The following is a 14,740-nucleotide window of genomic DNA, read 5'->3' on the forward strand; positions in this document are numbered from 1 at the left end:
TTTAAGTTCCCCATATGGGCTTGACTGACCTTTTATATTTTGTTTTCGTGCAAACATTTTATTTGAAAATAGTTTATTTTAGCTCTTTCTTTAATGGCTAGGTTAATCGAGGCCCATTTAGGGAATTATTTTCTTTCCTGCCTTCTGTAAGCCTTATAGAAAGCTGATGAGGCCTCACTAAACTAGGTCCTTTTTCCAGTTTAATCTTCTTCCTCTTAGTTTATACATCAGTCAAAAGTTTAACATTTAATTGGTAATTTAAGAATAAAGCAGTCTTCCTAGAGTTAATAAGTTGGTTTGTCTGTTTTGAATTTAGATCCCAGTTATATCTTTTCATCAAATATGTCCTGATAATCCTAAAGAATGAAGGTTTTGGGGTAAAACATAAGCAAGTTTCAATTTATTAATAAACTTATTTTACAATATTCTTTATATATCACCCTCCTTTATGTTTGTCATTTTAAGGTAAACCATTCCTCCCTCCTCTTGCTTCTCCCAAAAAAACTATAGTAAAATTCAAACAGCTCTTAGGGAGAGCCATAATTGAGTTTGGGTATTAACTCCTGTATTTCAGTACTATGTCTTACTCCCTTAACCGTACCTTGGGCCTCCTGGTATGTTAATACAGTAAAACCTGTGAGAGCCGGAACTCTACGGGACTGCCTTGTCTTCCACCTTTGACGGTGCAGTCTTACCACTTTTCTGGTGCTTGTTTTAGTGGAAAATATTTTAGTTTTCCTTCTCTGATAGGTTTCCACCTTACACAGGTTCTGGCTTTTGCAGGTTTTGCTGTATTGTTTCTGGTAGAATTTAAGGTGAGCATTTAACTTTGGCTTTTCTGGAATTAATTTTAGCATTTGATTATTTTTTAACTCTACTAAAGTGTAGAAATGTTTACTCCCTAAAAACTGTGGCTGAGCATGCTCATATTTTTCCTTTTGCCTCACTTTTCCTAGTAGTGACTCAGATGCATATAAAGATCAAATATCAGTATTGCCAAATGAACAAGACCTGGTGAGAGAAGAAGCCCAGAAAATGAGCAGCCTTTTACCAACCATGTGGCTTGGGGCTCAGAATGGCTGGTAAGTGCCAACAGTTTTATTATTAGAGTATCTTCAGAATTTCACATTTGCTTTTGAAATCAGAAGATAAGTAAAATGTGGTACATACAAATACAAACAAAAAATACATATTAGTGCAAAGAAATTTTATATACACACAAATTTTGAGATTATGTACAACTGCCTCATAAATTGGACTTGCATTTCTTTTGAATGGTAAAGCATATGTTTCTTTGTCACAGAATGTTCCCTTTATATAATATTCTTGTAAGAGGAGGTAAATAAAACTTTAAAATCTGGATGATCCAAAGATAGAAGATCCTGAATAGCACAGAGAAATAGAATTGTTGATGCAAAGATTTATATAGGCTAGAGTATGGGCAGGAAATACCAGGAGTTAAACTAATGTATTTGGCTGCAAGAAGGCCCAATCCCAGACGTAACTTTTGATAGCGTTGTTAGGAAAGCCAAAACAAAATCAAAAACCAAACCTGTTGCCATTGAGTTGATTCTGACTTATACTGACGCTGTAGGACTGAGTAGAACTGCCCCCTAGGGTTTCCAAGGCTATAATCTTCATGGAAGCCGACTGCCACATCTTTCTCCTGTGGAGTGGCTGGTGGGTTTGAACTTGCCAACCTTTCAGTTAGCTGCAGAACAGTGTAACAACTGTGCCACCAGGGCTTCTCTAAAGTTCAGGAGACGATAACTAACATTACATAGTCTGTTCACTTTCGAGTACTGTTGGGAGTCCTACAAAACTGTGCCTTCCCAAGTTAAGCAAGATCGCTAATACATCTTTTCCATAGGGTCTATAAAATGAGGGGTTGGCAACCTTCTTCTGTGAAGGGCCAGACAATAAACATGTTAGGCTTTGCCAGCCATACAATTCCATCACAACTACTCAAGTCTGTCACTGTTGTGCAAGAGCAGCCATTGACAATGAGTTAACATGGCTATGTTCCAGTAACGCTTTATGGACAGTGAAATTTGAATTTCATATAAATTTTACATGCCACGAAGTACTCTTCTTTTGATTTCTACGCTCAGCCATTTAAAAATGTAAAACATTATCCTTAGCTTGAAGGCTATACAAAAGCAGGCAGTGGGCTAGATTTGGCCTGCAGGCTATAGTTTGCCACTCCCCAATCTAAACCATCCTGTCGTCAAAAAGTTAGACTTCAGCATAGTAGAGAATTAAGGTAATTCCAAAAGGGGGTCTCAGCCAAAGGCTCTGGAATGTGGGGTAACTGAAACTGACTGGCCATTCATTACACTAGTTCTGGCTTTTCATCTACACGTGTTTTGGTTTGCTTAAGCAGCTTGTTTCTGTGCCTCAGGCCTACCCTTACTTCATTTTTGTTTTCTGACCATTGTACAAAAGCAGCAGCACCTTTTCCTAAAGTTTGTATATTAGTCTTCTTTCCTCCTGAGTGAACTCTGTGATCATTATTAAATATAGGCAACAACTTGGATGTTCTCTATGCCTTACCAATCCTGACTTATTTCTTGCAGTTTGTATGTCCATTCATCTTTAGCCCAGTGGAGGAAATGTCTGCATTCCATTAAACTTAAAGATTCGATTCTCAGTATTGTGTAAGTTTTATTTTAGAAATTATTCTTTTTAAGAATATGTGTTTGGTGTAAACTAGTTTTTAAGACTATTGAAACTAATATGTACTTCATAACTAAATCACTATCAAGGTGTTTTTAAGCCTTTTTATGGAACTAGAGAACATTGAATGAGAATGAAACTCTATAAATAGAAAGTAAAATAGAAAACTTTAAGTAGGAGAGAAAATTGCCAGATTAATTCCTCATCATACTATGAGTTCTTTAGTTTTCAGGGAGAGAACAAATATCTGTTAATGTATAATTTGTTTTAGGATATTCTTTATATTTTATGAACATGCTTTGTGAACTTGGAGCATTGATTTACTAATCCTATTCTATTTGTTGACTGTCAAAAGTCAGCTTGTCTCTAACTCCACAAAGTTGACTATATAGTTCCACTCAAGATATGTGTCTCTGGTCTGTGGACTTTATGTCAGTAGTCTGCGATGAAAGGAAGAGCTTGGGCCAGAAAGTAAAACCACTGAGTCATCACGCATACTGTCTATTTAGTTTAGCTGACATTTTTTTCATAGTATGACTTTCTTGATGAAGGAGGCAGTGTGTTTTTTTATGTTCTGCCTTAAGTTCCTCAACTCATCATGGACTGGCACTTTTGAGAGGCTTTGGATTAGTTCAGTAGCATATGATTCTTTCTGTATTCCTGAATTGAGAGTTTTGAAATCCCTTTTCCCTGTTTGCAGACATGTGAAAGGAATTGTGTTAGTGGCACTAGCTGATGGTACCCTTGCGATTTTTCACAGAGGAGTTGGTGAGTGGTCATGAATATATAAAGTGCACTAATTTGTTGCTTTAAAAAAACATTTTTAAGCAGATTGATTTCTTACGTTTTAAAGAAATAATACTTATTAGGAGAAAGAATAAAGTTTAAACGAATATTCACAATGTATGACATTAATAAATACATGAATGTCTACCTGGAGGTATGTCTAGCTCAGTGGAAATATATTTACCATAATAAGTAAGGAGCTTTGCACTTCATGGTATTCTTACATAATGTGATGTGAAGGCCTTTCTTTTTCATTCATATACTTAATCAGGAGAAATTTGGTGAGAATTTTTTTCTCTTATGTTTTAAAAATAATCTGTGAATCGACTTCCATTTGGAAAAAAATTTTAAAGAATTTTTAATTGGGTAAGGTTTAATCATTTGCATGTCACCTTATTCATGGTCTTCCCCTTTAAAACCACTGTTACCACCATCTACAGATGAAGGGGTGCTTGTGTCAGAAAACCTGCCTTGACTGAATTAAATTAAGAGAGTTTAGAATATAACTTCATAACCCTTTGGTACATGTGTCAACCAAAAACAATACTTCGTTTCTTATATACTAGAGTAGTAGATCAGGGAAATGTTTTAAAAACATGGACACACTGAGTTTGGATTTTAGCAAGGTTTTTCACAGAATCTCGTATTCTTCTGGGCTTGGAGAAAGATGGGGTAGATGATACTTTGGTGCGTTTGTAACTGATTGGTACCTAGAACTTGCTGGTTAATAGCTCCATATCGTCAAGGCGTAACAGGGCTCTGTTTTACCATGTGCACGGCCTTCACAGACTTTATCTGTGTATAATCCTCACAACAACTTATGAGGTAGATTCTGTTGTCATCCTCATTTTATAAAAGAGAAAACTTAGGCACAGAGCTTTTTAGTTACTTGTTCATGGTCACTCAGCAAGTGGAAGAGCCTAGAGAAAATGCAATTATAAATGATATTGACAGAATAAGACAAAATGCATTTAATAAGGATAAGCATTTGGGTTTAGAAGAGCAAGATGGGGAGACATGTCTAAAGAGTGAGAATTACTTAAAGATTGACTGCCATCTCAATATGAGTTAGTGAATGTCTTAAGCCTCACAGAAGTAAAGTATACAGAGAAAGCCCTACTCTGTTCTGCTAGATAGACAACATGTTAAAGGACACTGACGAAGTGGCTGAGAATAAGACATCTATACACTGTGTTATGCCCAAAACCCATGCCAAGGGTGCGTGGTTTTAAAAAGAAGATACTGGGCTGTAGCAAAGAAGTGGTATTGGATTTATTCTTTGTACAGACCGATCAGTGATTACAGACAGGGAAGCAGACTTTACCTAGGTATGGAGAATATTTTTTAGACAATTAACGGTTGTCTGAAAATGGAGCCTCTGCTTTCACTGAAATTGTTCAAGCAAAACTAACAAAGCAAAGCAAGCTTCTGATGGTTGATTTTCATTTTTCTTTCATCACTAAAAATATAGTACGCACAATTCCTAAAGTGTTAGCAATGAGTTGCCCTCGACTTCTACCCAAGAAATTACACCAGAATGCAAGTGAATGAAAGAGATATTATCCCAAAAGTAACATTAAGTCCAATCTAATTCTGAAAGTACTATTATAAACAGATAACTTATAACTGACTTATCATATCACACTGTCAAGAGAGTGTTTTAAAGGGGGGAATCTTAAGTACTAGGTGGTGGGTTGGATCAGATAACCTTTGAGGTTTGGATCAGATGAGCTATGACCTTTGCAGTTTATGGAATAAGAATGCAGTCTCTACAAATAAAAGACACACTGAATACATGGTTTTTCTGTGCTTTGACAATAAATACACTCAAATAGAATGTTTCTTGTGTCACACTTGAGTAAAAGATCGTATGTACTAATTACTAACCTATTTCTTGTTTTAAAGATGGACAGTGGGATTTGTCAAACTATCACCTGTTAGACCTTGGACGGCCTCACCATTCCATCCGCTGCATGACTGTAGTACATGACAAAGTCTGGTGTGGCTATCGGAACAAAATCTACGTGGTCCAACCGAAGGCCATGAAAATAGAGGCAAGTTAATGCATGCTTTCTGTGCTTGTTGCATTTGTATTACCTGAACACTGTAAGGCTGAAATTATTTTCAGCTTCTTTAGAAATTGTTTTCTGAATCTGTGTGTTTTAGGGCACTAAAACGATATATTTGGATCACATCTTAGCTTCTGTATTACTTCACCTCCCTTACCATTTTTGACCATGAGGGTGGGGAAATGGTTATTTTTAAAATAGGAAGGAGGGGACGCACCATGTGAATATTTAAATGTGTGTCTGTGTACATTGATGTATATGTGTGTTACTTGAATACGTGGTTCTTGATAAGTTTATATATTAATTGGTTGGGAGGAGGATTCCCAAGTCTCCCCTCACCCCATGTATATCCAGGCAAATCCATATATGTATCACAGACTGAAAATAACATTGCAGCGGGAATTTGTTGTAAAAAGAAAGACCTCTCAGCACTGCTTTCTTAAAAAAATTTTTGCCACAGTACATGAATTCATTCTAGGTGTTCTTTTAAAAACGAAACAACAGACTCATAGCATGAAATTTTAAGGTGAAAGTTTACCTTTGCCCGCTGCCGCAAATCCCATTTCTTTCCAAAGTTAACCATTTGCCCTGTATTTTTCAGGTCTTTTCTTGCTTTACATACATACATGCACAGAGAGAGAGAGAATGTGCAGTGTAGATTCTTTTTGTTTAATTAGAAATAGGATCTTGCTTCGTGTATTGCTCTGCAACCATACACAATTCTGAAATGAAACTCTAACTGTTGAATAGTGTTGCATAGTATGGGTGGGTCAGTATTGCTTTCATAAGTTGATATCCAGTATACTGCTGAAGTCCGGCAGCCTTTGGTTCTTTGTTCTTCATCTTATTTTGAATTCTAGGATGAAAGCAATTTGTGTATGTAAGAATAATCACGTTTAGTAAACAGTATTTAAGCACTTCTTTTAATATACTTCCTTTCAATGTATATTAATACATGGTGTGCTAAATTATTGTGCAAATTAGCACAGTTTTTAAACACAAGCTCTTATGTAACGAAAGTAACTTTGTGATTGAATAATCTTTCCTAGAAATCATTTGATGCACACCCCAGGAAGGAGAGCCAAGTGCGGCAGCTTGCATGGGTGGGTGATGGCGTATGGGTCTCTATTCGTTTGGATTCCACACTCCGTCTCTATCATGCACACACTTACCAGCACCTACAGGATGTGGACATTGAGCCTTATGTAAGCAAAATGTTAGGTAAGCTTCCAAAGTACTTTATCTTTGCCAGTCAAAGGGAATGTTTTATTTTTAAATGGTCTGTAAAATCTGGGTAGAACCAGTGAATGAGAGTGATCTCTTGTCACGGAGAGTGTTCAGGCAGATGCACCATCTAATCTGTGGTTCTTGACAGAAACCTGGGATCATTGTTGACCCCTCTCTTATTCCCCACATCTAATCCATCACCAGGAACTGACAAGTCTACTTCCAAAAATATCTTAAGTCAATTACTTTTTTATGTCTGCTGCTATCACCCTAGGCCAGGCCACCATCCTTTAACTCCTGGATAACCACAAGAGTCTCCTAACTGGTCTCCATGTTTCTACTCCAGTCTGTTCTCTGCATAGTAAGCCACGTGTAGATATCACCTTGACACTCTTCTGCTCTTGCCCTTAGGTGAGGCTCACGTTTTGTCACTTGACCAGAAGACTTTACATGCTATCGCCCACTGTCTCCTTGCTCACTGTCTTCTACTTATACTGACGCACAGTTCAGCAGGCTCCTTTCATCCCAGGGCCTTCACATGTGCTGTACTCTGTGTCTGGAAAGTTCTTCTTGGTCCCTTTCTAGTTAGCTTTCAGGCCCCAGCCTACATGTCACATGCAGGAGAGACCTTCCCTGATCTCCAAGTTGGAGTTGGGTCCTTGCATACTTTTTCTTTATAGACTTAACATTATTGTGATTGCATGGGTATTATGTGATTCTTATTTAATGACTCTCTGTCGCAGACCTTAAGGCCCATGAAGGGCAGGGACTATCTCTGTCTTGTTCCCTGCTGTGTCTTCATCACCTAATCCAGTACCATAGACTACTAGGAATGTCTCTTTAATGAAGAGAGATTGAACTGGGTCACTGGTTTCTAACCTTTTTAGGGTCCCTGCCCTCAGAGAACCTGATGATAGCTATGGATCCTCTCCCTAGAAGCAGGCATGTATATAACATAAACACAAACTAACTTCAGGGGCACACTGACCATAGGTAAAGATCTCTCGATTAGACTGAGTAAGTTAAGACCCCTTCTCACACTGTGATTCTGTGATCATGCCCCCAGTTCTTGTAAATAGAACTTGTAAGTGACTGATTGTGTTCATCTTAAATATATTATCTGTTTAATTATTTTGCTTCTCAAATTCCAGAAAATTAGATCAGTTGTAAAAATTCCCTTTAAAGCCAAAACTATATCCATTGTCTTAGTATCCTAAAATTTCTAAAACTGCTTTAGAACCTAAGTATATAAACAAGGAAAGAACATAGGTTTTGTTAGTAAAGATTATTTTTATCTATGCAAAGAAATGTAAGGCAAATCAGAACTCTTTCAGCTTATAAAACCAAAGGACATTTGATTTCCTAATCTAATAAACTCTTTTTTTGTGTGAGGGTTTTTTGGTTTTGTGTTTTTGTTTGATTTGGTTTGGTTTTGCAACTCCCTAATTAAATCCTGTGTCGTATTTCCTGATCAGCAGTACCATGCTCCTGATTAATATAATGTCGGCCACTTCTAGAATTGTCTTTTTCTATTAACCCTAAATTATCAGATAGGTAATAAATAATAAAACAAAATAAGAGTTTGCTTTGATGTGCACCTTCAGAAAGCAGCCAGCTAGCTCTGGTCACATTTCCTTTCTGTTGTATTAATTCAGCTACCTTGAGGGACTTGGAATCTAAAACATCATCTGCTCTGATTGCTCAATAAAATGTTCTTTCCCCCCCCGCCCCCTTCCTGTTTAGGTACTGGAAAACTGGGCTTCTCTTTTGTGAGGATCACAGCTCTTATGGTGTCTTGTAATCGTTTGTGGGTAGGGACAGGAAATGGTGTCATTATCTCCATCCCATTGACAGAAAGTAAGTATATTTTTAGATAACCATCACAGTGCAAATAGGAGAGTTGTAGGGAATAGCCATGGCCAGAATTCAGGGCGGGGGAGTTGTTTAGGTACTGGCAGATTGGCGGTAACTCAGAAACCCAAGCTGATGGCAAAGCTCTAACTATCGTTCCCTCACTCTCACTCTCCTGGGAAACTTATAAACTCTAGGAGAGTAGCATCTTCCGTATGTTAGAACCAATATTCATCATTAAAAGGTTTTCATTGTGAGGGAATTCCTTTTTCTCCATTCAAGAATCATGGTAGTATCTCATTAAAATAAAGGTCAAAGTCAATTTTTCTTTCAGCTTTATTTCTGAAATGTTAGATACTACCTAACATTCATCCTACTTTTTCATATCTCCCTGGCAGACAGTTTATGATATTCTATTCGGCTTATATGAGGTTAGAAAAAAAATTGTGGGAGAAGTTTCTCAGGAGGTCAGCAAACCATTCTTCATGCTGGAGACAAACCACCTATGATATCTTTGAAAAGAATGTAATTTATTATTGTTGGGAACAAAATATACATTGTATGTTTCTCATACTGTGTTCCATTACATTGATCATCCATTAAATAAGTGTTTTCGTGTTGCAAAATTCATGGACAGGAAATGGTTTGAAAACAAGAGCCTTAAGTTCATAAAATAAGTTAGTAAACACACACCTCATGATCTCCCTACCTTTTTTCAGGGGAACGGGAGGGAGCCTTTAAAGAACCCAAGTTCTTAATACCAACTATCTTTTCTGCAATTACTTATAAAGCTACACATTTAGACCACTTCTTGTATCCTAAGAGATTCCAGGACCCCAAGAGATTGTTTCAATTTTTTATAAGAGAGAGTTCCATTTTAGCATAGTTATTTGAATAGGATTTTTTAAAGGGAAAAAAAGGGGAATTATTAGCATTTAAGAAATGCCCCACATTAAGTTCTTGGTGTTTTGATTCAGATTCACTAAAATTGTTTTATAATTAAGAAAACCAAAGTCACAGTAATCAAATTATCTTTTTTAAGCAGAGATGTTCTATAGAGGCTTTGGTCAGAACTTTGTGTCATACTTGGTATTATACCAAGTTGGATTTTGTTAATTTAGTTAGGAGCTTTGAACACCAAGTTACCAGATAGAAGACGCTGAGAGTGGTGGCTCGCAGTAATTCTCCTCCCTGTCATGCACCTCTCCATGTCCCCTTTCCTCCTTTCTCACTTTAGCCGTAATCCTCCACCAGGGACGTTTACTGGGGCTGAGGGGTAAGTGCACATCCTGAACCAAACTCTTCTTCCCGGCTTCTTGTAGCCACTGTGAGGCTGTTCCCACTTCTAGAATACTTTCTTGAATGTTCCTAAATGTCATCCACTGCAGTCACTGCATTGCAGCAGGTTTTTTGTTTTGTTTTTTTTTAATGTTTGTAACATGGCCACCAAACTGCTCAGCAGCTTAGTCTATTTATCATCTTTTGTTGCAGCTGAACTTTCTTTCAGACTTTTCCTTCCAATAAAAACATGCAACATTTCTTAAAACTGTCATTAATCTACATTGTTTACTCTTGCTACAGATCATGTTTCTTTCATTCACTTACTGGCCCATGGAATGGGGATGTTTTGTGAGTCTGGTCGTTCTAACACAATCCAGCAAACCGTCAGTCTGGTGTAAATAAAAGCTACTTTATTATAGTGACTGGATTCTTTTAAGCACAGCTTTTTTCCACGCCTCTCAAGAGAAATATTCTTACCATAACACGTTGCCATTGAGTCGATTCCGACTCCTAGCGACCCTGTAAGACAGAGTAGAACTGCCCCATAGGGTTTCAAAGGCTGTAATCTTTATGGGAGCAGACTGCCACATCTTTCTCTCGAGGAGCAGCTGGTAGGTTCAAACCGCTGACCTTTAGGTTAGCAGCCAAGTGCTTAACCACTGTGCCACCAGGGCTCCTTATTCTTACAATAGGGGAGAAAAATCAGGAGTCAGAATCGACTCAACGCAACTAACAGTAACAACAACAAACTAAAGAAAGATTTTATTTTAAAAAATACACCCATCTACTTTGGACTGTATAGTCAGATACGTTTCTAAAATGGGGATTAAAACAAAACAAAACAGATAAATCTGTTTTCTTTTGTTAATTAAAATGACTTTTTAAAATTTAATAGATGTGTTTAAATACTAAACTTAGTTATTGCTAGACTGGCAAAATCCCCTACTCCATTTACTGAGGTACTTAAAATAACTAGCATGCTATGTCTCTTTTTTTCCAGCTTTGTCTTGAATTGGCATTGCTGCCCTTATTTTATTTATCTCAACTGCCTGTAGCTTTTAGATATCATAAGGATTAACCAGTAACCTCTTATGTCATTACTATTTTCTAGGGGAAAATATTTGGTATTTGATTTTTCTGTTGCAGCAAATAAAACCTCAGGAGCACCAGGTAATCGTCCTGGAAGTGTAATCCGTGTATATGGTGATGAAAACAGTGATAAAGTGACTCCAGGGACATTTATACCTTATTGTTCAATGGCTCATGCACAGCTCTGCTTCCATGGGCACCGGGATGCTGTGAAATTCTTTGTGGCAGTCCCAGGTGAGTGTGAAAAGTTCCATGTACTTGTCTCTGTTCTGTCCTCCTTGACTCCACTACACAGTTACTTAGTCTATGCTGAGTACTGGAATTCAATATAGAAAATTCCAAAATAATACATGAAGCAAGTTCTATAATGGAGGTATGAATAAAGTGCTATAGGGAATGAATGTTATTTTGAGTGAAGTTATTTTGGAATCTCCTTCCCAACCTTTGATTTTTATTTAAGAGGCTTGCTTGCTTTTGAAAGCAATGCTATTATTTTGTCACATCAGAATGCCTAAAATGCTCTTGGCCTGATGCAGGAAATTTGGTAGAAGGAAGCCCATATCATCAGAGCCGCATGCAGGAGGTGAAAAGTGTGCTCTGGTACCTTTAGCAGTGCTGTGATAACAAGCAGTGGACTAAAAGCCTGAGTGTCTGGGCCCTCTGTCTCTACCAATCACTGCCTTGTCTTGAGCAAGTCACTTAACCTCTGAGACTCATTTCCCCATTTCCTAAGTGGATGTGACTATCTGCCCTGCCTACCTTGTTTGTTGTGAAAATTAATGAAGGTGCTTTGGGGACTATAGAGCAGCATCCAGATGAAAGGTGGTAGTAGTGATGTCCAGTGAAAAATGTTCTGTCCTTTGAGAATGCTAAAGTGATGTTACTGAGCATGTAAGCAGGACCTGTGTTTTAGGAGTAGTTAGAGTTCAGATCTGGTTTTACTACTCCAACTAGCTGTGTGACTTTGAACATGGTAGTGTCTCAATTTTCCAGAGGTGTTCCAGAGGTGAAATGATTAAATGTTTATACAGCACAGGGGCTGGCACATAGCACCCTAACCAGTTATTCACTGTCCTTAAGAACATGGTAATGAGCTCCCTGAAACATCTTGTATATCTGTGTAATTATTTCCTTAGGATAAATTCCTGCAGGTGGAATTGCTGGTAATGGTGTTTTTCTTTCTTTTTCAAAGAAATAAAATGTTACAGAGTCCCCTTTATATCTTTCTCATTCCCTTCCCTTTTTTTTCTCTGCTGGTAACAGCTATCCTGAAGCTGATATGTACACTTCTGCCCATGCTTTGTATTTTTGCTACATTTGAATATATCCATAAACAATATATAGTGTTTTTTGTTTTTGAACTTTACTTAAATATTCTAATGTAGCATATGTATTCTGCTTCTCATTTTTTGGTTTATTAATCTTTATACATAAATATTTAGTTCATTCTTAACTATGATATTCTAACATCTTAATACATTGCTACATTTTATTCATTCTCCTGTTGATGAGGCTCTAGGTTTTCTCCCCCACTATTAAAGGCAGTATTGCAGTGAACCTTCTTGTGCCTATATGCAAACCTGCTAGAGAGTACTTCTATTAGTAGACAAGTAGACTGATTAGTTCTGTCACAGAAGGAGAGAACAGTGACATAATAATAAGTCCAACCTGAATGATTTAATCCTTGCGGTCATTGGCCTCACACCAGAAAACACTGTTGCCAGTTTGACTCTAGATTTATGCTCAGCAGGCTTGATTTCTTCCAAAGTATAACTGAGGAATGTATGAATGAAGTACTGTGGGGATAAATCAAACTGTGCTTTCCACTTTCAATATAAATTAATTTTTATTAAGTGTATTGCATCACATGACTGTACCCTGCTATCTCCTGGAGGCACCGTCTATGTAGTTTGACCAAAGGAGAGCAAACTCTGACAAAAAACAAACAAAAACCCATGGTCAAAGCTCTGGAAAAGTGATGCTTTAGAGATTATAGTGACAATGATATTTAAGTTTCTCTTTCTACCTTTTTATCATTCTTTTTTTTTTTAAATTGTGCTTTATGTGAAGATTTACGCAGCAAGTTAGTTTCCCATTCAATAGTTTATACACAGATTGTTCCATGACATAAGTTGCACTCCCTGCAGTGTGTCAGCACTCTCCCCATTACCATGAGTTCCCTATTTCCATTCATCAGGTTTTCCTGCTGCTTCCTGACTTCTCATCTTTGCTTTGGGGCATATGTTGTCCTTTTGGTTTCATGTAGATGATTGTTCTAAGGAGCACTTTCCTTATTGGTGTTATTGTTTATTTATAGACCTGTCTGTTATTTGGCTTGTAAGGTGATCTCCAGGAAGGGCTTCATTTCCAAGTTAGAAGGGTGTCCAAGGGCTATAGTCTCCGGAGTTCCTCCAGTCTCTCTCAGACCAATAAATCTGGTCTTTTTTTATGATATGAATGTGAATTTTGTTCTACATTTTTCCCCCCACTCTAACCAGGACCTTCTGTTGTGATCCTGGTCAGAGCAGTCAATAGTGGTAGCCGGGCACCATCTAGTTCTTCTAGTCTTAGGCTGGTGGAGGCTGTGGTTCCTGTGGTCCGTTAGTCCTTTGGACTAATGTTTCCTCAAGTCTTTGGTTTTCTTCATTCTCCTTTGCTCTGGATGGAAAGAGACCAATAGTTGTAGTCGAACTTTTCATTCTTAAGAGCTCTACCTTAGAACTTGAACTTTAGAGCAAATGGTAATTTACCAGTAATTTTATTTGCATAAACTACATTAAAAATAAGATGTACTTTTATTAAATATGAGAAGAAAGCCATTGATTTGTAATAAATTTAAATATTAATTATCAATATCCAAACTCCTAAGGCTTAATTTTAAGACTTTTTCTCAGTCTCTTACACAAATATTGACATACTCTACGGGGAGAGAGACCTTTGCACTGTGCCTCAGATCAAATGACATAGATTGCAATAGATTAAAGCAGGCAGCTAAGAACAGCCTGCTCACACGCATATCTCACACTGGATTTTGGACCTATTCCTGCTTTGGTACAAAATTGCTTTACTTAGATTTTCAAATTGGACTCTTGAGACCCTCATATAGACATTTTCTGATCATGCAGAGGCCTACAACCTACCAAGTACTTTTAGAATATACTTAACCTTTTTTGTTCAACTCTCTGAAAATATTCTGGGTTGGGGGGAGTCTCTCCTACCCCCATCTGTGATATATAATATTCCTTCTGTTCCTGTATATAATAGGTCAAGTCATCAGCCCACAAAGTGGCAGTAGTGGCACCGATCTTGCAGCTGACAAAGCAGGGCCATCTGCACAGGAGCCTGGCAGCCAGACGCCCTTGAAGTCTATGCTGGTCATCAGTGGAGGAGAGGGCTACATTGACTTCCGCATGGGTGAGTCCTTGGTTCTGGGAGACACACTTGAAGTCTGTAGTGGTTGTCAGTTGGAGGAGAGGGCCACTTTGACTTCTGCAGGAGTGAGTCCTTGATTCTGGAGTTCGGGTCCTCGGTGGAGGAGAGGGCTACATTGACTTCCGGAGGGGTGAATCCTTGCTTCTGCAGCTTGGGTCCTCAGTGGAGGAGAGGGCCACATTGAGTTCCACAGGGGTGAGTCCTTGGATCTGGAGCTCAGGTCCCACTGTGTTCTGTGACTTGGCTTTTCACCCACAGTAAACAAGAAACTACTCTGATGACTGATTTCTAAGAGGATCTCTTTGAATTCTTTACTTGGGAAAGGACTT

At 37.9% G+C, this 14,740-nt stretch overlaps 1 protein-coding gene across 10 annotated transcripts in view; it reads left to right on the forward strand.

Annotated features, from left to right (window-relative positions):
• Positions 1–14,740, forward strand: part of SPAG9 (sperm associated antigen 9) — a 142,316-nt gene that overhangs the window by 116,489 nt on the left and 11,087 nt on the right. For 5 of the 10 annotated variants that reach the window (XM_004377919.2, XM_023732754.1, XM_023732755.1 and 2 more), the window contains 9 exons: positions 957–1,082; positions 2,577–2,657; positions 3,377–3,444; positions 5,368–5,516; positions 6,581–6,752; positions 8,502–8,615; positions 9,847–9,885; positions 11,037–11,213; positions 14,244–14,393. In XM_004377919.2, the coding sequence (XP_004377976.1) occupies positions 957–1,082; positions 2,577–2,657; positions 3,377–3,444; positions 5,368–5,516; positions 6,581–6,752; positions 8,502–8,615; positions 9,847–9,885; positions 11,037–11,213; positions 14,244–14,393 (1,076 nt within the window). Of the gene's footprint in view, positions 1–956; positions 1,083–2,576; positions 2,658–3,376; positions 3,445–5,367; positions 5,517–6,580; positions 6,753–8,501; positions 10,440–11,036; positions 11,214–14,243; positions 14,394–14,740 lie in introns of those variants that run through there. The other 5 variants (XM_004377921.2, XM_012555961.2, XR_002824365.1 and 2 more) reach the window with 4 other exon arrangements.

This window comes from Trichechus manatus, unplaced genomic scaffold (genome assembly GCF_000243295.1).
Source record: "Trichechus manatus latirostris isolate Lorelei unplaced genomic scaffold, TriManLat1.0 scaffold00054, whole genome shotgun sequence".
Classification (NCBI taxonomy): domain Eukaryota; kingdom Metazoa; phylum Chordata; class Mammalia; order Sirenia; family Trichechidae; genus Trichechus; species Trichechus manatus.